General features: G+C 42.7%; 1 protein-coding gene and 1 long non-coding RNA gene across 7 annotated transcripts in view; one reads left to right on the forward strand and one right to left on the reverse strand.

Moving 5' to 3' along the window:
* EZH2 (enhancer of zeste 2 polycomb repressive complex 2 subunit) overlaps positions 1-22,511 on the reverse strand; it is a 112,078-nt gene continuing 89,567 nt past the window's right edge. For 2 of the 6 annotated variants that reach the window (XM_019666448.1, XM_019666446.1), the window contains exons 4-20: positions 22,216-22,332; positions 19,131-19,251; positions 18,199-18,348; positions 17,129-17,231; positions 16,497-16,675; positions 10,171-10,262; positions 8,033-8,273; positions 7,337-7,506; positions 6,745-6,839; positions 5,750-5,790; positions 5,216-5,341; positions 4,470-4,648; positions 2,778-2,873; positions 2,139-2,220; positions 1,307-1,387; positions 1,063-1,147; positions 1-315 (exon numbers count right to left, since the gene is read on the reverse strand). In XM_019666448.1, the coding sequence (XP_019521993.1) occupies positions 255-315; positions 1,063-1,147; positions 1,307-1,387; positions 2,139-2,220; positions 2,778-2,873; positions 4,470-4,648; positions 5,216-5,341; positions 5,750-5,790; positions 6,745-6,839; positions 7,337-7,506; positions 8,033-8,273; positions 10,171-10,262; positions 16,497-16,675; positions 17,129-17,231; positions 18,199-18,348; positions 19,131-19,251; positions 22,216-22,332 (2,019 nt within the window). In that variant the 3' untranslated portion in view covers positions 1-254. The remainder of the gene's footprint in view (positions 316-1,062; positions 1,148-1,306; positions 1,388-2,138; positions 2,221-2,777; positions 2,874-4,469; positions 4,649-5,215; positions 5,342-5,749; positions 5,791-6,744; positions 6,840-7,336; positions 7,507-8,032; positions 8,274-10,170; positions 10,263-16,496; positions 16,676-17,128; positions 17,232-18,198; positions 18,349-19,130; positions 19,252-22,215; positions 22,333-22,511) is intronic. The other 4 variants (XM_019666449.1, XM_019666447.1, XM_019666450.1 and 1 more) reach the window with 3 other exon arrangements.
* On the forward strand, positions 6,018-7,155 carry LOC109395453 (uncharacterized). Its single transcript, XR_002126668.1, has 2 exons — positions 6,018-6,104; positions 6,794-7,155. It is a non-coding gene; the product is annotated as an uncharacterized LOC109395453 (long non-coding RNA).

Below are 22,511 nucleotides of genomic sequence, written 5' to 3' on the forward strand. Positions count from 1 at the left end.
GAAGTTCAAGTATTCTTTATTCAAAGTTGAAAAATGTACCATACTGCATTATTGCAAAAATTCACTGGTACAAAAACACTTTGCAGCTGGTGAGAAGGCAATAAAAAGTTGATTTTTAAACTCATTACTATAAATTATCCTTACAGTACTTTGCAAATTCAGAATTTCAAACCGCATTTTCTTTCTCTAAATTGCCCACAGTACTCGAGGTTCCTGAAGCTAAGGCAGCTGTTCGAGGGGGGAGGTAGCAGACGTCAGGGGATCTCCATCTCTCTCTCAATGCCCACATACTTCAGGGCATCGGCCTGGCTGTATCTGCAAGGGCACAAAGGAGGCATGACCGCAAGCCTTCACCAGGTGAGACCGCCACCACACTTCAGAGGGGACATTAAAGGCACACACCCACCACATTCCAGTGGAGACGTGGCTGGCCTCTGAACCGGACACACCTGCTGGTGCCACCCTTCCCATGGCTTTTGCCCCTCCACTGCCCAGGAAGGCAGGTCTGACCCTGGGGCTGCTGACCCCACTCAGGTGGGGGGGGGAGTAGCAGTGACCTGCGCCAAAGCAGCATGCACGGACCCTGTCACACTGGGCTTAGAGCCCCCGTTCAGCAGCCAGCCATGTGCCACTGGAAGTGGCAACACATGCAGTTTCGTTTATAACTCAACCCGTGCAAACAGCTTCTGACTGATCAAATGTAAATAAACTGGTAAATAATGACGTATGTAGTAAGTCCTCTAGCACTTCGTAAGAGTGAAGTAAACAGGATAAATCACAGTGTGCTGCAGACCACCGGCTAAAATGTAATGTGATCACATTCCCTGAAGGGCCCAGATGGTCACACCAGCAGGATAAAAAATGGGGGGTTCTCCATTCTTTTTATATTTTTAAAGTAAGCAGTGCTTCTAACTCCTCACCAATGCTTACAGCAAAGAATGACCCCAAATCAGTACCCTGTCAACAGAAGACCTGGTGAAGAGCTGAAAGCCTGTCTCAGCTTCTAGTCCAGGAAGAGCTTTCTTCATTCTCACATCACACCAGAAAGGTCCTGTTGCCTACCTGTAATCAAAAAACAGCTCTTCCCCGGTCTGGATGGCTCTCTTCGCAAAGATCCCTATCCTGTGGTCGCCGTTGACCATCATCACTGGAAAGACAGGCACGCCGGGATCAGTGGGGTTGTAAGGCAGGAGTGGGGGGCGTATTCACAGGACAGACCTGTCCTGGAGCGTTCAGGTCGTCGTCACTGCACTGAGAGGGAGTCCCGCAGTCAGACATCGGGAATGCGGACCCCAGAAGCACCTACCTTTTGCATAGCAGTTTGGATTGACGGAATGATTTGCAAAACGAATTTTGTTACCCTTGCGGGTTGCGTCCACCACAAAATCTAAAGAGAAAAAATAAGCACAATGCAGTAAACAATTTGTTATAGATTAACCAGCTGTGTCCCCACAATCATGACGTTTTAGTTCTTCAGGGTTTGCATTCAAAGGCAAGTAAGTCATTCAGCCAACTTCATTCAGCATGAAATGACATTTGGAAGAAAATGCTGTTGAAATTGACTGGTACTAAATATGTACTGATGAGCAAAACATTTAAAAAAGTGGAACCTGGCTAAATTTCAAAATTATGATTTTCATTATACTGCTTATAAAAACATGTTCATAGAAAACCTACCCTCTGTATATCAAGTTAATATCTGAGGTACTAATGTCATGACTCCCACCAGTGACATGGCCTGTTCTTTGCCTCCTATATCCCCACAGTCCTTCGAGACCACGGACGTTTTGGAGATGCTTCACCATTCAGGGTCCCCTGCCCTTTCCGGGGAGCGGCACTCCCTGGCAGACTTATGCCAAGCTGACCCAACACCCAAGTCCTTGGGAACACAACAGGAGGGCGGCAGCAGACCCGAAGAACGTCTTCCCGCCAGTCTGGCCCCGGCGCAGAGGGCTCGCCCCTCCAGGGACCACATAAGCCATGCCACCACTGAAGGACGCGTCCCCAAGTCACAGCAGCACGGCCTTCTTGGCTGCAGAGCAGTGGCTCACTCCTACACCAGGTAAGGAGCTCGGACTGTGAAGGAAGACGCTCCGAGGTGCCAGCCAGGAACTAAGTGCCCTCCAAGTGGAACATACCGTTATTCAAGTTGAAGAGAAAGCTGCACATGTATTTGTCATACACTTTCCCTCTTCTGTCCGCTTCGTCTTGAGAAATGATCTAAGAAGAGACACAGAGATGGTGTTGGATTAGGTGACCCAACCTGGTAGGGGACACACAGGCTCATCAAAAGAACTCGACGGGGTCACTGTGACCATGTCTCCCCCATTCAGTCCACGGGCTGATATGTCAGAGATCAATGGTATTTTGAGGACTAACAAAAAAGTCTCTTTACTGAAGGAAAAATACAAACCGGTTAGGTTGACTACAAACTGAAGCTAGCCCTATCTCGGGCTTGTCCCTACCTCGACCACTAAAAAGGCACATGATACATGACGGTGTCGTTTCTAGGTCCCTATCAGGCTGTTGACTGAGGCGGACAGACTCCTGCATCGTCCAGCTCCGGTTCTTCCCTTTGTCCCCAGATGATAAAAGCTCAGTGTGACCAGGACTGAAGCATTCCAGTTACCAAACAAGCAGAAGTCCATGCTGAAAAGGTTTTGTATTTCTCATCAGCCCCAAGGAGAATCCAAAACCGCTACTAGACACACCACCACACAGCCTCAGGTGGTCAGTGGACGTGATGACACTGCCCAGAGCGCGTGCGCCTTCCTTACCTCACCACAGTATTCCGAGATAAACTCATTTTTCTGTACAGGATCTTTGATGAAAATCCCCCAGCCAGCCACGTCAGACGGCGCCAGCAGTAAATGCTAGAGAACAAAGCACAGTCATATAATCAGGAGAGGAGCGAAGACCGACTGCTGACTGACAGACGGGCAGACAACGGGGTGAGTCACCAAGTCCTCTGGCCCATCCTAAGGCAGCAATTCTACCCAAGTCACCAGGATACCTGCTGGGTACCCCGACCTGAGCGGTCACTTTCCCTCGTATTGCCCAAGGGAAAACAATACTGTTTTTCTTAAAAATCAAGTAGAGAGCGAGCATAAGCTCTCTCACACAGAAGACAAACAAGGCTGTGGTGGTGCTGGGCCCTGGCAGGTCCCTACCATTTCTTCAGTCCTTGACTTCCCTGACTGGTTGGCTTTCAACGTGGAACACGAGGACAGAGCACCATCCCTCTCCATTCAGTTCAGCCCCCGCAGGACATTTTCTGGCTCCTAACTAGCTTTGCATTCCTCCCACAGCAGTTTACCCCGCATCTCTTCACAAGAGCACGAGCAGCTCCCACGAGGCGCTGTGATCCTCCGTCAGGCCAGCATTCTGTCCCTGGCCGATGCCAACAGGACCACGCTGCCCACTGAGCCTGAAGGTGTCTGGGAATCAGTCCCAAACTTTTCACCGTGGTTCTTCTGGAGGCTTTCATTCCAAATTGCCTTGTGACCTTTCTCTAGAAAGGCTCCCTGATCAACCCAAACTCGCAGCCTACACTCACCTGTCCAGGGAATTTCCCAACTACCTCCCTGATCACAAACTAAATCAGCTGAGCAACATTAAGCAAATGAAACCCGGGTGCTCAAAAGGATCTACATAGGCTTTGTTTTCAGAGCTAAAAGAAGACAACATGAAGCCCACTTCCTGAGTGGACTAGATGGAGAAATGAGATCAGTAGGGCTGAACAGGAAGGAACGCCATGGGCAACTGCCAGCACCTCTGTGGCACAAGGACCTACATGGACATTAACTGGCTAGAGGAAAAGTAACACTGGAAAACATCACAGCCAAAACAGAAGCCACTTCCAGAAATGGAATTCCCGGTGGAAGGAAGGCGGACTCCAGCAGTGGTGTCTCAGTCACATCATAGAGGACACCTGGATGGCCTAAAATGCGGAGGGTGACAGCAGGGGTCCTGGAGCCCCTGTTCCTCTCAAGTGCTGTAATTGGGGCGTTAATGACTATGCCCTCGGGGCCTAAGGACTAAGTTACTGCTCAGAGCACCTGGCCCAGTGCTCTGCAGACTGGCTTCAGTTACGTAATTCCTGTGTTGTTTTCAAGGTTAGTAAAGAGACTGAAGTCTGCAAACCCTGCCGCGGGTAATTCCATCTTTCACTGTGCACAAAGAGGCATACTGGATCTGGATCTGTTTGATAAAATGGTCTCTATTTAGGAACACTGTTGAAACGATAGCTCTATTAACTAAATATAAACAACTAAAAAGGCAGCGCTTTATTCCAAATCTGAAACCATTAGTAATTGCTTCTCAGAATTCACTGGTCCATCTTACACCAAAGTGAGGGGTTCTACAGGACACGGAAGCAGTCGCTTCAATCACTTGTTTTTCTGCCCTGAAGGGCCTAAGGCTGCCCTGGCTGACCCTGTTCGAGAACCCAGAGTGGAGGGGCCGCGCACCTTTTTGGAGCCCCGCTGAATACTGCAGTTCTTGCAGGACACGTTCTTACTGTCCCAGTGGTCGGCAGCCCCACAGGTGAGACAGAGGTCAGGGTCGCACTCTCGGACGGCCAGGTAGCATGGGCACTGCTTGGTGTTGCACTGTGCTTTGCAGCGGCATCCCGGAAAGCGGTTTTGACCTTCAGAGAAAGGTTCTTTATCATCATCCTGAAAACCTTGCATCAACGGTGATGCCTGTCAAGACCTGTGCTAAGCCCCTGAGACTAGGTCTGTAAACCTCCCAGCAACCTCGAGTCCAGCCTGCAGATGAGGAAACGGCACAGGTAACCAGCTTCCTGTGCATTTTCATTACAATTACAGTCACTGCCCTCAGGATACAGTTCCTTTATTCCAGGGATTAAACCTGCCCAACTGAGATTTCTGGTGCCCAAAAAAGTATCTGGTAGCTATTTCTAGATTCCCCTTACATCCTGTGCCACCCTGACTATAACTTAAACCATCAGGAAAAGCTCCTTGAATCCACTTTTACCTAACCTGCTGCACTGCACACATTGGCCAGGAGACAGGCTGGACACTAGCACAGGGCCGGCTACGGGGCTCCGTAAAGCCTGGGGGCTCCATGGCTATCCGAGGGAACAGCGCGCACGAGCTGCCGCACCCCGGTTTTGACTTGAGTCACTACTGGAATTGCTGACCAAGAGCCTATTGCATTCTCATGCAGTTTCATCAAAGCAGCAAATACTTACACTCTGAACTACATTGACAAAACTTTTCACAAAAATTTTGTGCTATCACACAAGGGCACGAACTGTCACAAGGCTGGCGTGGATGGTCACAGGGCTGGTAGTTGTAAACGTGGTTAGAGGAGCCGTCTGCATCAAGATAACAGCGTGCAGGTCAATCCCGAGGCGGAGATGGTGGCACACATCGCAAGAACACATTCGTCCCCCTTCCCTTTGGAGCTCAGGCCCCCTGGCTGTACGTACTTCACACGTATTCCTGTCTTCCTGTCTACATCCCCCGCGGGCCCGCACGCGGAGCACTGTCACCACGTCTCAGTCCGATCCCCAGAGGACTGTGCCTTTAACCCACTGGCTGCCTCGCTCATTCCAGTCACCTTCACTGCACAAGAAAACTGACTGGCAATATAATAACACACATCCTCCGTTTAAATTGGTTTAATGTATAGAAGTCAACTATCACAATATCCTAAACTCTCTCAAACAAATGACAAGTAGACATTTTTACATTAATAATGAAGTTGAAGGGAAAATGCTAACCTTTTTTCAGCTGTATCTTTCTGCAGTGTGCAGCCCACAACCTGCAAAACACAAAGCAAAATAAACCAGTGTTCCCCAGGAAGCTCGGGAGTGCAGTAAACAGACCTCACAGAAGCTACTGAAACACGTCCGTCTGTACCAGGAAGAGAGCAGTGCCTTAAATCCCAGTCACTGGGACACAAGCGTTGCACACACCCCGGCCTACGCTTGCTGTTCGTGCAGCCAGGTTCGTCCTGGTGTGACGACACTGAGGCGTCCACGTTGTCTGATGCCATGCATCCTTAATCATTCAACTGAGCTACACGGTCAGAAGGAACGCAACCAAGATATTCACAAGTATCTCTGTGGGAAAAATGTAAGTTCTTAAGTGCATGCTCCATTTAGTAAAGAAATGGAACAGGAGTCTGTATGCAAGTTTTGAAGCGTAATCCAAACAGTCCCTTCCCAACACCAAGTCAGGTCTTCTCAGAACACGGAGGGTGGGAGATGAAAGCTCCCGGTCCGGCCCCCCCCTGCTGGCCGTACGCTTACAGAGCAGTCGGCCTGCGTGGTCAGGGTGCCGCCCCACCCATTGCCACAAGCCCGTGAATGGTGACGTCCACACACACAGCCTTAGATATGCTGCAAGAGTATCAGAATACAAGGGCGCACACCTAGAACATCCCAGCCTCTGGAATGAAAACCAGCTTGGTGCTCACATCAGCACACCAAGGTTCATGCTCAGGAAAACATCCGAGGACAAACGCTGTACTATTTACACAGCCTTTGCTGCAGAAGCCACTGTGTTCTTAACCAAATGCAGCACAGTAACCATGATTTTTAGCTCTTACACCAAATCTGGAGGCTGTTGTATTCTTATGGAAGAATCCCAGCACTGCCCTTGCATACAAGACTCCAGTTGTGTTTTTGAGGCCGGTTAGGTGTCTGTTAACCAAGTGGAGCTCAGGCGCTGGCCTGCGGCGCCTTTTCCTGGTGGTGTGTAATGGCTGACATACCGGTGTTTCCTTTTCTTCTTCCGTGGCGGCGTATCAACGTCCTCGGCAGGAGCTGGAGCGATGATACTGGACTCTTTGACCCGGAACTCATACACCTGGCAAGAGGCAGGCACAGAGCCGTGAGGACCATTGAGCTTAGCAGACTAGTCTGCCACTGACTCACGCCAGAAACCTGTCTCTTGTGACGCTGCTATGGTGCTGGGGACACAGGTGAGAGAAATCAGACACTATCCGGACCCTCTTACAGGGAGAGTGGCTGTGACTACATTCTGATCAAGGGGCTCAAGGCTAAACCTAAATTTTTACTGGCTTTTCAGGGGAGCATTTGAGATCTTGCTACCCAACCTACATTGTCAGTTCAAACACTTATAAAAACTCAAACAATAAATAAATTGTTACTGGCTTTTTAAATCCGTTGCCTCCTAACCTGAAATAGCTCAAGTTGGAGGAACAGTTTTCTTTCAGTTCCCTCAGTGAAAAAAAGAAATGGACTCCTTTTCAGGAGACGAACAGGAGCTTAATTGAGACTGTCTCACGTCTGGACAGTGACGGCGTTTCCCTCTTCACCAGGGTGCCTCCCAGATGTGCTTACCTGTCTACATGTTTTGGTCCCAATTAGCCTGGCAATGGCACAGAAGTTGTCATAGTAGGTGCCAATGAGGACGCGGAACATGGAGGCCTCGGCCCCGCTCCACTCCACATTCTCGGGGGGCTCACTGTTGGGCTTCATCTTTATTGGTGTTTGACACCGAGAATTCGCTTCTATAAAAGCAGAGTTAAGCACTGGTCAGGAAGGGCAACTGGAGAATGGTGTGTGAAGTACAATACAACTCAGGAAGCGCATCTTCAAGGCTTCCCCCGGGGAAAGCCAGAGGCTGGGCCCTCCTGCAGTGAAGGCCATGGGTTTTCTGTTCTCCGTGGTTCACTCACAGGGCTGAAAGGCCAACTCCAAGCCAGTCAGGAAAAGACGAGCCAAGGTTCTAATCTCTCCTAACCCAACATCAAGAGTCCTAAACTGAAGGAACTGAATTCCAGTCTGCCCTGACACATGAGACAATGGCACACAGTGAAAACGAACGACGTGGCCACACCTGAGTTGCCCAGAGGGCCAACATCACAGGCAGGCTCAGGGCAGGGGCGGCAGCAGGAACTCAGCCACAGGCCTTCCTCGAGAGGGCTCTCTGCTCTTGGAGTTCTCAATGTATTGAAAATGACACCACAGGCTCTTTATCTCCACAATGTGGAACTTTTCAAAGCGACAGGGCAGCCCAGGGGTTGGACCTCTCACCTGAGGAGCTGGAGGTTTCGTCTTTCTTCTCCTCCTCCTCCTTATCGTTGCTTTCACCGCCAGTCTCGGTCCCGGCTTCCCGGTCACTGTCCGTGTCCTTGGACTCCAGCACGTTGATGGTGGGGGTGCTGGGCCGGCTGCTGTTGTTGGGGAGCCTCCCCCTCCTGCGGCCCCCTGGGCGTTTGGGGGGAGTCTTGATCCGCTCAGCCGTGAGGGCAGCAGCGAACTCCTTCGCTCCCTCCTACGAAGTGAAACACGCAGACATCAAGGTAAAGTTCTACAACTCATTTTGGTGGAGAAAAAAAGACTGCACAAGGCAACTTAGTCAAGAAATGTATCACAACATCCATTTTCCACAAATAATCATTTTCTATCTGTTTGTCATAGTTTGGAAATTTCAGACAGACAAACATGGTTCTATACATTGCTAGAGTGGTAAGAAATCAGGCAAGACCTGTATTTGTGATCTACATTAATTATAATTTATAAAAAAATACCAAATATACTTTATGTAACATTGTCTCTCTACAATTGAATTCTTAATCATAATTCTAATGATAATTCTAATGAGCGTCTCAAGTCAGATTTCCTTACTTTGGGGTTTCTTCAGATTTAACAACCTCTTTAAGGTCGTGTTTCAAATACACAGGAAGAATACAAAACATAAACATGCCTGACTTGGTCACTTCCTGCCTTACTATTAAACATGTTTTCTTCCTGTGAGGGACACACAGCCCCCAGGAAGACACAAAAGGAACTAAGGAACCAGGCCGCAAGGGTTACGTGCCATCTGAGGAAGTGTAATAATCCAGTCTCAGAAAGTATAAAACAATGGTAATGCAGGGGGGAGACCGGAGAAACGTTTTCGATTACCGTATTTGCCGGCGTATAAGACGACTGGGCGTATAAGACGACCCCCTAACATTTCCACTCAAAATACAGAGTTTGTTATATACTCACCGTATAAGACTACCCCCTCTTCCACACACCTTCCACACACCAAATAAAAGGTAAAACAATATCAGATTTGATTTCAACATTTATATTTATATTCAAATGCTTATGACATGCAGGAAAACTGTCACAAGGCTGTATGTAATCAAACATATATATAAATCGCGATTCGCGATTTTGCGCTGCTATACTGGGTGTATGGTCAGCTGTGTGCGATTTTGCGAGTGGTAAAATCGCATAACAGCAAAATCGCGTAACAGCCGAGCATACACCCAGCAGCGCTGCTGATGCCTGAACGGTATGTGGAATGAAGTGGGCGGGCATCGGGAGGCCACTATGGCACGGGGCAAGCACTATGGGCAGTCTATCTGAAGTGTACCTGGCGTATAAGACGACCCCCCACTTGGAGGCATATTTTTCAGGGCCAAAAAATCGTCTTATACACCGGCAAATACGGTAAAATTCTGCCTTGTAAAGAGTATTATGAGATAGTGCTCAAGAATTCCATTTTTAGTGGCAATAGAAGGGAGAAGTTTGAGAGCAGCCAACAGTTTTATACTTCATTCTACAAAAACCAAATTGCTTAAAAATAGGATACCTTCTGCAGGTGCCATTCAATGAATCTTCTGTCCAAAATCCAACAGGCAATATATACCCACTTAGTTCCTAGGTAGGAGTGGCTTGGTTCAAAGAGGGGAAATGGTAAAAATAAGATAGTACCCGTAAAAACAACTTTTCTACTCCTATTTTCCTAAACCTTTACCTTTTCTCCATCATTAAACAAACAAAAAAAAATCCGTGGGACCTATGCTATAGCTCAAACTACAGTGGGTCTAAAACTCACACAGGGGCCCTGAGAATGCCGTGGGACTACTGCATGTGGTTACCGAGGTTCTGGGTCTACATGGGCTAAACTTTGTGGAAGGTGTATGAGTCCTTGATCCTAAAGACCTTGAGATGCTGCTGAAGAGACTAACATAAACAGAGTGATACAAGATTAATGAAGGACTACAACGTGCTGCACGTCAGAGCTGAAGGAAACGACATGGGTGAGAACCTGTCTACTGCGTGGCCAGTGAAGGTGTGGGCACCACGGTGTCATGCTGACTTGATACAACACCTCACCACGGGCAACACGAACACTTGCCACATGCCCTCTGCAGCCACACGGCACCCAGGCTCACCAGATGCTGGTAACACTGTGGCCCACAGGGTTTGTTGTCCAGAGCTGTTTCTGTGTTCTTCCGCTTGTAAGTGTTGGGTGTTGCATGAAAAGCTGCAAAATAAAGGTAAATATCCACATATAACACTAAAACATTTACTTTTTCATTTCCCCACATCAATGGGAAAAGTCAGTTAATACATGACTCTTGCTAATATACAGTTTACATCACAGAACTTTCCTTCGAGCTCTGACTGACTTGATCACCGAGGACTTTCCTCGCCTCTACCACGGCACCGCCACTCCCCACAACGCCTAGCCAAGGAGAAACATTACACTCTGGAATGATTAGTGCTGTCTTAGTTCTCTCCTTGCAAGTTTAACTGATGCACATAAACTCTAATTATAAACTATTATTTGAGTCTTTAATATCGCCATAGAAACTGATATATCCTCATTGAGTCAGCAATCAGCTTGTCAAATGGGGAATAGAATACCACTTGTTTAAAATAGTGTTTAATATAAATAGGACAGCCTCAGAATACCAAAATTCAATTTTCTTTCAATCATACACAATTCAAGCACCTAGTGAGAGCTTGCAGTCAGCACCTTCCCACAGGAAAATACAGAGGTCAGATAAAACAGGTTTTAGAAAGATATAAAGTGTTTGAAAGTTAAAATTCCCAAAAAATGTGATAAAGATTCAGATCACACACACTATACTAACCAAGTGGGAATACACAGCTGTGAGAACTTCGGAGAACCTGGGAAAGCTTGCTTCCAATGTGCAAACCAAGTACTAAGAATGGCCTATTCAGAACAGGACAAGGTGAGAATTATTTAATTCTGATTAAAACAGCTGACACTTATGAAACAAGTCATTTTTAAGATACTTGTAAAAAGCCACACTTTATCCATAAAACCTGAATGGGATAGAAAGACTAATGAGGGAAGGGGGGGGAAATAAAAGAGGACAGTGTTTTTAAAGTAGAAATTCAAGGCCCAAATTCGTTTCAAGTGTATGATTTTTTTCTCAGAACAGGAGCCTGATACCATACACCAGTTGATCACTGGATTATATTTTAACAGGCAAGAACCCCTAAAATACAAAGACTGAGCATGTAGACGGTTAAGGTCACATAAGCAGCAAGGAATTACATCAGTCCAAAAAACACGATTGTCGGGCCGGCCAAGTGGCTCATTGGTTAAGAGCTGGCTTGGGACGCCAGAGGGCCCCGGTTTGGATCCCACATATGAGGGCCAGTGACACTGCCCTCTACAGCTAAGATGCTGAACAACAGCTCAACCTGGAGCTGGGCTGCCCTGAGTCGCTGGTGACAGCGTAGGCTGCAGTCCCTGCTGCAGTGGGTTGCCATGGGCTACCGTGCCAGCAGCCAGCATGAGTGGCCAGCAGCCGCAGTGAACGGCCGTCCAGAAGCCGGCAACTGATGTGCCTCGCCCGGGAAGAGCGCAATGATGGTGCCAGCTTGGGCCAGTGAAGCAACGTCCTCCACAACTAGATGGAAGAAAAGGACAGCAACTTGTCTGTTCCCCTTCCCCCAATTCCCCAATTAAAAAAAAAAAAGGAAAAGCTGATACAATTGGATTTTATGCTTAAAATGAATTCCTGTGTAGGCCATTCAGACAATAGAAAGCTTATCAAAATATTTATTCCACTAAAAGTTCTACTTCGGTTGTATTTAAACACATACAATTTCCCAGGCTTACTTCCCCAGGCTTCCTTTCTTCCTTCCCTGTCAGAAATTACCAAAGGCAGACCGGACAGCCAATTTTAGGCTGAAGCTTTAATAAATTACCAGAATTCCAAGTTCGCAGAACAATCAGTTTCCAATTTACAGAATGGGCTGTGGCCTAAAAATTATTTGGAATGTGAAGTGGGATTAGCTCCCTGACCAAAACCCTTTATCCTTCCAGGTTCATGAGAACATTCGAGTCCCTCTAAGAGAAAAGCTCCAGTCAGGTAGATACTGCATTTCTGGCAGTCCCCTACCATCAAAACACTGTCCTTAGAAAAACTGGTAGATACCCCTAACATCTAAATAACAAGGCCTAACATCAGTAAGGCTAGCAGCACAAACACAGTAAAAATAGTAACATCCAAAAAGGTCCTTTCTCCTGGAAGTTTAAAAAATTCTCCTTTAAACAATGAGCTAAAGAGAAAATATAAAACATTCCTTAAAATTGTTTTCAACATAGCAAATATAATACCAAATATTAGAACCTAAAAGTTGAAACTGCTCTAGACAATTCATTGTGTTAAACACAATAAACCAAAATAAGAATGACAACAAACATCACTCAGTACAACTAATACAGTAGCTGATTCTGAGAAAAGACAGATTTTTTAAATAAAATATATAAATCACTTCTTAATCTCAAGAAAAAAGGAAGAACAGAATACATACGAAACAAGAATAATCACTGAAATAAGAATCTGTAGAACATGTAGATCAATTTTATACAAATAAATTTCAAAACTTGGATGAAATGGGTAATTTTCCAAAACTGATCCAGAAGTGACAAAATTTATCTACTAGCACCATTATTATTTGTACAAGCCAATATAGTTAGGCAAGAGAAAAAAATTAAAGTTATAAAGATTGGAAAGAACACCATCAATAATTGCAGATGATTTAATTATATGAGCTGAAAAACTCAAAAGAATCTGCTGACAAATTTATAAACAAGGACAATTCAGCAAGGTAGCAGCATATAAAATATATAAGATAGAAAGGGGGAAAGTCCAACAACAGCAACACATTTAACACCTAGAAATCATCTGACCAAAGAATGGACTAGAGCTACGTGAAGAAAACTTAAGGTTATTAAAGGAGGCTTGATCCTGGTTAGTCAGGAGTAATCCTTATTTTTAAATGTCAAGTTCCCCTTAAGTAATTTATAATTTAATTGGGATCCCAAAAAACATACTACCTAGACTTTTTTGTAATTAGGCAAATGGATTTTAAAATTTATATAAAAAAACAACAGCCAGGAGATCTCGGAGTAAAGCTTCCCGGACAGATTAACGGAACGAAACAGACCCAAGTACACGTGGTTGGTGATGGGCAACGAAGGCAGCATCTCATTCATGGCAGTGAAAGAGGAACTTTTCAACAAATGGTGTGGAAACAACTAGGTGGGGAGGGGAGTTGGATCCAATATCTATCAGAAAGGGGCCGGCCAAGTGGCTCAGTTGGTTAAGAGCACGGAGCTCTGAGCAACAGGGCCCCACATGGGCCAGTGAGCTGCGCCTGAGCTGAGCTGCCACTCAGCTGCCAACAGGTGGCAGGGTGGCTCAGCTGGTGAGGGCACATGCTCCTAACAACAAGGTTGCTGGTTCCACTCCTGCATGGGATGGTGGGATGTGCCCACCCGCAACTAACATTGAACACGGCACCTTGAGCTGAGCAGCCGTGAGCTGCGGCCAGGCGGCCAGATGGTGACTGGACTTGGAGCTGAGCTAGCTGCGCCCTCCACAACTAAGATTGATGGACAACAACTTGGCTGTTCCTCTTCCCCAATTCCCCAATAAAATCTTTACAAAAAAAAAAAAAGAAGAAGAAGAAATCTCTTGGTTTCCCTTAAAATCCTACTAGGAAGGGGGCTTTAACAAGTGGCTTGTTGAAAGGTAGCAGAGCAAATTCTCTTAAAAAAAAAAAAGAATAAATTCCAAGTGGATCGAAGAGTAGATGTTAGAAAATGAAGCCTAAAACATACTAGGAAAAAAGGCAGCACCTTTATCATCTGGGAGTAGGAAAAGCCTACTGATAAATTCACCTACCTTTACACTTTTTTTTAACTTTGCTTTTGGAATTTTTACCGAACAAAAATTACAACTCATCTCAAAAAGTCCAATTTCCTGACTATATAAAGAACTTCCAGATTTCAAAAAGACCAACAAGCCAAAGGATAAAAACAGTTCCAAGAAAATAAAATCCAAATTTCTTAAACATACAGAAAGGAAAAAATGCAAATTAAACAACGCTAAAAACCGTTTTTCACTCATTTATTCAATAAAAATCACTTTTCCACACATTCTATTGGCAAGGCTGTGGGGAAACAGGCATTCTTACTCTGCTGGTAGGTCTTCAAACTGGCACATGCCCAGGTGGCAGGTCACATGGCAATATCTAAATAGAGTGAGTCAGGTTAATGTGTACGCATGCGAAATGATGTACAGGTGCATGCTAGGTTATTCACTGCAGCGCTGTGACAGCAAAAGGCTCGAAACCCTCCAAATGTTGACCTTTAGAGGAGAGAGTCAGTTATAGTGCCTCCTGAAGCAGCTGTCCAGACAGCAATAATATCTACAACATTAAGTCAAAAAAGGGAAAAGCCTGAATAATAAGGCTGAACAGGATGGTCAGGAAACAAAGAATGCATTTGCCGGAAGAAACTAGAAAGATACAGAAGAGCCAGGGAGACTTCATTCACTGGACACCTTTTAATACTATTTTGTAATGTAAACCACGTGAATGACAACCTATTAAAAAAAAGCTCAACACAACCCAGATACTATTTTAAGTATTTTACAGACTAATAAATTTAATCCTTACAACAGCTTATGAAGTACTATATTCCCATTATATAAACAAAAAACAAAATGAAAGCACAAAATACTATCATTTAACATGTTTAGTAACTTACTTAATGGCTTATTTTACCTATATAGTGTGTGATATTTTGTCACATTAGAGTAAAGCCACAAAATACGTATAGAATTCGTTAAGGCTCAATTGTGAAGAGATTAGCTCTAAGTGGGAAAAGGGCGGGCGTGGGGAGCAGCCCATCTACCCCAGCCGCCCGCTTCATTACAGCGAAACAGCGCGCTCTTCTCCCCAGCTTGAATGAGATAACTGACAGGTGCAAGGTTCATCAAAATTACTCAAATCTGAAGAGCGCAATAAAGTAACTCTTGTAATGTTTAAAAGCAGTATCCTGCTTCCTTGGTTCATTTATACAACAAAAAGGGTACATTAAATGCTGCATCTACAACACAAATTAGAGGAACCATTTCCTCCAAAATAGACCTTCCACTCAATTTTTCTGCCACAATATTCTTAATAAGAATTGGACATAGTTTATAAAATGACCACATGAAAAAGGGAATTATATGCAATTCAAGACAAATATTTCAAGGGCTGTGTAAAGACAACACTTCCAAGCCCAAGATTCAGTCCTCGTCCAGCTGAAGTACCACGTGGCTGACACCTACAGATGACTAAAACCACCAAACCATCAATATCAATGAGACAGGCGTGTGGATAACACTGCAAGGAGATGGGAGATGATGATCCTGAAAACCTACTTCAAGCTTTTCTAATTTAAGATCACTCAACCACTAGTACTTCACACATACATACACATAAACATGACCATTTCCAGACCAAGACGTACATCACACAACAAATTAGGAGCTCCAGCAAATCTAAGCAGACAGAGCAAAAACTCAAAATGAGGCAAGATTTGGCTGGTTGGGCAGCCTGGGTAACATTAAGACATGTGACTAGAAAATGAGGGTGGCATTCTGGAAAAGATGGGCACAGGAACTCAAATAGACAAAGGAGCATGTTAGACAACCCCTCCCTACCCATGTTACCGGGCCAGACAGTCCCACTAGAAAGGGATATGGAAAAGGCTGACCTATATTAAGTAAACTCTGCATAGGAACCTGGGAGGTATGAAATATATTTTCAAAATATGTTCCTCAAAAGTAGCTGGTACTTTCAAACTGCTTAAAGAAATAAATTCCAGTTACCTGGAAAATTTACTAAGAAATGTCATTCCTCAGCACTGTCAGAAAAATAGAGTAATACTGTGTGTGCCTTACTTCAATTTCATTAAGAACATTTTATGCTTTACCTGTATTCAAATGCAGTTATTTTTTAAGGTAACTTAGAGGGCCAAATAAATAAATGAATATCTTAAAAAAAACACCTTTCACACTAAATAGAGAACATACATAGGCATCTTTTTAGCCAATATCTTATTCAACAAAACATGCTCATCACTATTGGCAGCGTTGCCCTGGGCTACCCATCAGCTAGATCACAGCGCTAGTTTCATTACACAACTGCTTGGTCAGCACTTAGGGAAAATCACTGACCTGCATCCCAAGTCACTGGGAGACAGCAGTCCAAGTTAAACATGTGCAGACTTACAGCAACCCTCAAGCAACACATTAAAAATAACAATACTCTGATCCTAACATATTTTTCAATCTTAATTGCAAGATTAGATGATAAATTCTAGCTGTAATAAACAACAACAATTTCCAAGTTGCTTTAAGACATAATTCCACAATAAAGATAGAAAATGAAAACGTACAATAATTGCACTTACGATGTAGGAAGCAGTCATATTTAAAACATCGTCTACAGAAAAGCGTATGAAATGAATGCAGGCTTTGCTCCCTCTGCACAGATTTGGCATTTGGTCCATCTATGTTTGGGGTGCATTCAGGAGGAAGTGCACCAGGCAGCTGCTGTTCGGTGAGTTCTTTATACCTAACATTAACCAAAAAAAAGGGAAGTAAAGGTGAAACAAAAATTACTGTTATAAAAATCAAGTTTCTAAACGGTTTCCATGTATTTGATGTTTATCTTGCCTAAAACACAAAAGAAAAGGTTTAGCCTAAAACAATCTAGTGAAGAGCCAATTAAACACTATGCATGATATATCAAGAATCAAATTCACTGATATGATTCAAATTTACCATGAAAAATGTCATATTAAAAATTAAACATCAACTGCACTAAAATGTCAACAAGTGTCCAGAGAATTTATTCTATCTACAATAAAAGTTTTGTAGTACAAAGTTCCACAGAGATACATATCGCTTCCAGTGTCCTGCAAACATTGTGAACAAATGAAGCTACATCAGTTCCCACTTCTAAAAACCCAAGATAGTGGGTTACATACCATACAAGGCAAGATCGCCTCAAAAGAACAAATCTTACTTTTCCTTTAGTTCCTCTGCTGTGCCCTTATCTGGAAACATGGAGGAAATGGCTTCAAAAATTTTATCAGAAGGAAATTTCCGAGGTGGGCAGCTTTCTTTATCTAAACATGGAAATATAAAAGGAAAAAAAGAATAACAGTAAACAAGCTTTCAGTCTTACATTTTCTCCACATAATATATATATATCACAAAGCTGACTTTCCAAGTAATTATCAACTTTGTGTTTCACTTACTTCTAACGTATTTTACATGTATCTGTGACATGCTAGTAGGTCAAACAAAAAATTCAAAATCAAACATGAAAAGTGTGAAGCACACTGAGAGGCAGGAAAGGTAGGTTCTAATCCCCCTTCTGCTACTAACTGGTTTCGTGACCTTGGCTGGGCATGGATCCACTTGTCTGTTTGCTCATCTTTAAATTGAAGGAATTAACTAGATGATCGCTGAGGTGCCTGTTACAAAAAATTTATGCTTCTCTGAAACTGCTCTTTTCCCCCAAATTCTTCTATGTTTTAATAACGAGCTTTGCCCAGTCTCCGTCAACTCTCAGCTCTGCCCTGGGATCGTCTATTTTTCTGGTAAGCCCCACCTCGTAGGGGTTAAAAGCACGGGCTCTGGAGTCAGTCAGAGCTGGCTACCATTACGGTGTTCTGGGTTGTTTCTTCCCAATAGCGTAATCTTAAATAAGTGACTTCACTTCACTAAGCCCTCTCAGCTATAAAATGGACTTAATGATCGTCTCCACCTGTACAGCTTCATGAGGATCAAGTGAGCTGGTGCAGATAAAGCAATTAGCACACAACAGTCAGTGATCAATGTTACTTAATGATCATGATGACTGCCCAGTCAAACCCAGAAATCAGTATATTCTTTTGCTAGCCAAAGGAAATAAAAGATGCTCAGGTGCTGGACGACATGTTGCAAATAATATACTAATTTTCATTATACTATTGATGTGATTTTTAACAAAAGAAAAAAGAGAAAGAGAAAGAAAGAATTAAGATCTACTTGCACTCTACTGTTTCTGAAAAATGCTGGACTGGCTGCACACAGGTCTAACAGACATACCATCTCGGCTCTCCTCTACATCTTTCTGTTTTTCTTCTGTTTCATCAGGATCATCTCCATCATCGTCATCATCATCATCATCGTCATCATTGTACTGACCAAGAGCATTCACCAACTCCACAAAAATTTCATCATTTATAAACCCACATTCTGAAATTCACCAAGTCAAATATTAGAAATATACAGAGGAAAGTGGTAATTATAAAAGTTTATGTATGCCTTTTCTAATTTGGAAGAAATGGCCAGAGCCCATCAATCAGCACTATAACATTATTATTAAAATAAGGGGGAAAAGATCCTTTTCAGGACTGGCCTAAGGCAAAGTCAGGAACAGAATCTATCTTCAAAACCTGTCATTTTCTCTTTAATCAACCCTCCCCCCAAAGTTTCCAGCGCCTGCTCCTATAACCTAATTCTCTAGAAGCTGATTAGGGCCTTGGCCTCCTTGAAACAGTGTATTTGACAGACCTTGCTTTCCACTAATGATGAGAACCAATGAACAGGGTTTCCTGTATACGTAACACCAAGCCACGATTCTAATGATAGAACTTCAGGTACTGCAGTAACCTGCTCGGAAAGGAATTTTTGAGTGACGGGCCTTTTGGAGCCCATGTCACAAAAGCAGAACCCTGGTCCTAACTAATTTTACTGCTAAAGCATCTTAAAATCTACATACACTCAAACAATTCTATTTCATTTACATGCTATTGACATTGTATAATAATTTGTTATAACCAACTATGTGTAAATTCTAAGTGGCAAACATGATCCTTGTGAAAACACTAAAAATGTTAGGCTTGCGAGCCACACCAGTCCAACACAAAATTTTAATATTAAAAAATCTGTTTTATATCTATGCTTAAAAAAAAAAAAATCAAAATATCTCCCAAGTCTTTGGTCCCCTTGTCTATGAGAATAAATACATGGCTCACCTCTATCCCCATGTACTTTTCCGTCATAATTTTTTATTAGTTCTTCAATGAAAGTCCCATCCTGGTCTAAAACTTCATCCCCCATATAAGGAATATTATGTAAAACAGTTTCATCTTCCACCTAAAAATAAAAAAATAGATTTAAAAAGTAGCCTTATCCTAAGTATCAAATATTTTTTAAATTGATGTAATAACTAAAATACAATTGTTTTTCATAAGTAGATGTCTTTACCCACTTCTCCAAACCAAAAATAACAGACAGGAAAACTCTATAAGCTATAAAGAAATAAAAAAGACCTCGCCAATAAGCATAACAGAAGAATAAGGTTTAAGGAAAAATACTGTTTACCTAATCTAACATGTCATCAATCATTAAAATTTACCATTATTTTATGTACCTCCAAGAAAGGAAAAAAGGTGCAAATTACAATATGACCCATCATCAATCAATTTTAAAACATGTTCCTATTTCAGATGATTAAAAAAACTTAGAATTGATGAAATATGGTTCATCAAAATCAACTATAAATAGCCATATCTTAAAAAAAACTAGCATTAAGAGTTTCTAAATTTCACTTGAGACATTCAATATAATAAAATTCTAGGGATGTAAAATAGAGTATCGATAGTCAAAGTTATGCAGACAGATTTACTCTTATACATAAAAAAACATTCTACAATAACATATTTCAATATTGAGATGAGTAAGATGCATATCAAAATTGATAATGCTAATAAAGATGACAGATGAGTTTATATCAAGGTTTAGAAGACAACAGGGAACAAAGGGTACTAGCTTAGCTAGGAAAAGCCAATCAAAGAACAGTTCAGAGAGAATGTTAATACTTAAGAATATAAGGGACAAGAAGCTAACATTCATGGAAGTCTTTTTAATAAAGAATAAAAAAGACAGTAATTATAAAGACCAGAGGGCTCTGAAGTCCACATTAAGGACACTAATTTAAGTGAGGACAGGGCCTTTGAACAGGGAGGGTATTGGTAAAAAACAGAATTTTAGAAAGATAATTCTGACAAACAGAATGGACAGGCTAAGGCTGACAGGCGGACATGACAGCTATTATTTTAAAGTGTGAGGTGCCTTTAGGCTGGGAGCATGATGGATAGGAAGGAATACACAGGAAACGGCCATGACACACACACGGGACTGTCAAGGAGCAGGCAGGAAATACAAAGAAAAGGAAAATTTTCCCAATAATCCCTACATAACGAATTTAGGACAACTGCAGGGTTCATACCTTAAACAAACAGGAAATAAGGAAACTGGGAGAAAAGTACGTATGGGATATACAATGAATATTTAAATTTTAATGTATTGATCTATTCAGATTCAAGCTTATGTACAACTTAAGACTCTAGCTTCCCTCACATCTCACTTGCACTAATCCCATTTAAACCAGAAGAGTTAATTTTTTTGGATGCAAGCCAAAATTAAGTGACAATTGGCTATTTTGCCTTCCCAACTGTATCCAAATAACCTTTGCCCCCAAAACATATCCTAGCCATAAAGACAGTTTGCCTAATTTGCTTTGGTCAGTACCCAACAAAACCTATAGGTGATTCATAAATAGTATTTATTGACAACTTTAAACACTATTCTTTTAGAATTTATGTCTGTGAAAATATGAAACTTCCCTTAAGCTCCTGCAATATGATTCTCAAACTAAATGTTTTTGAATACAGCCTTAAACACACACGTTGCAGAAGAGTATCTGAAGTTTGCCTTTAACCCTCCACTATAAATCTTTAAAAGTTACTAAAGACATTAATAACATCTATTTTTTAAAAATAATCTAGTAAGAGGGCCAGCCGAGTGGCGCGATGGTTAAGAACTGGCTTGGGACACCAGAGGGCCCCGGTTCGGATCCCACATATGAGGGCCAGTGACACTGCCTCTACAGCTAAGATGCTGAACAATGGCTCAACCTTGAGCTGGGCTGCTGTGAGTCGCCGGTGACGGCGTAGGCTGCAGCTCCTGTGGCAGTAGGTTGCCATGGGCTACCGTATGTAGCCAGCAGCCAGCGTGAGTGGCCGTCCAGAAGCCAGCGACTGATCTGCCTCACCAGGGAAGAGCGCAATGATGGTGCCAACTTGGGCCAGTGAAGCAACCTCCTCCACAACTAGACTGAAGAACAAAAGGGCAGCAATTTGTGTGTTCCCCTTCTCCCAATTTCCCAGCACTGTTCCCATCCCCCCAATTCCCCAATAAAAATCTTTAAAAAAAAAAATAGTAAATTCTCTAAAGTAGGCTCACCAAAGACTTCCATTAACATTTTATATATCAAGTAATAAAGCTATTGGGTTGTCAGAAAAGTCATGACGCATTTTTGCAACAAAAAACATAGAAAAAATACGTCATGACTTTTCCGACAACCCAATATATATTTTTTTATTTAACACAAGTCAAGAATGCATACTCAAATCTCTCTTTTGTTCCATCCTCCTTCGTTCTACCTATAAAGAACTAAATACTAGCATTTCATTACAAAAGCTATTGGGCCAGTGTTATCTGTGGAAATATGCTTAAACTTGTGTTCTGTAAGGCCGAGAATATTTCATAGTGTACGCTATCATCCAACTAACATGCTGCCTCCAGTTGTTTTAAATAATAACTTCTCAATTAACAAACCCTTCAAGTCAGACTGAGATTATAGGATAATGACTGACCTCTTCAAGGGTAAGAACTATAAACTTCATCTTCTAAATGTTTTTAACCCCAGGTATGGTTTTTGCTTAACACTTTTCCTTTGAAGAATCTAACTAGAAAGGACTAGGAAAAGAGCAACACACTAAAGGCTTAAAATATACTGGGGGTGCCCAAAAAATGTATACACATGACTTGTATTCATCGTTTGTTATCGGTATATATTGAGTGTTACAATTTTAATACACTTTTTTCCTTTCTTAAAATGTGTATACATTTTTTTGGTACCCTCTGTACATAAAAACTGGTTTAAAAACATCATTCTAAGTGCGACCATTTTGAAAGCCTTTTTACTCATATACCTTGACGAGAAAATCATCTGTACTTTTTGATTGCAAATAACAAGCTGCATTATTTACATACCATGAAGTTCTGCTGTAGAGGAGACCAAGAGTACATTATGGGCACGGAAGCAACTGCACTCAGAGTCTTTAATGGGATGACTTGTGTTGGAAAATCCAACTCACTGGTCACCGAACACTAAAACAGAAAAAACCAAAATGACTCGTAAGAATAAGAACCTGAAGCTGTAGCCATTGTATTAAAGGGATGCTGCCTACCTACACAGTTTTAACAAGGAAATGTCTTTACCTAAGACAGTCAAGTTCATGAAAACCAAAAAGCATTCTCTCCTCTCTCTTTCACTTGGGGTGAAAAAA

Source organism: Hipposideros armiger, unplaced genomic scaffold (assembly GCF_001890085.2).
Source record: "Hipposideros armiger isolate ML-2016 unplaced genomic scaffold, ASM189008v1 scaffold_470, whole genome shotgun sequence".
Lineage (NCBI taxonomy): Eukaryota > Metazoa > Chordata > Mammalia > Chiroptera > Hipposideridae > Hipposideros > Hipposideros armiger.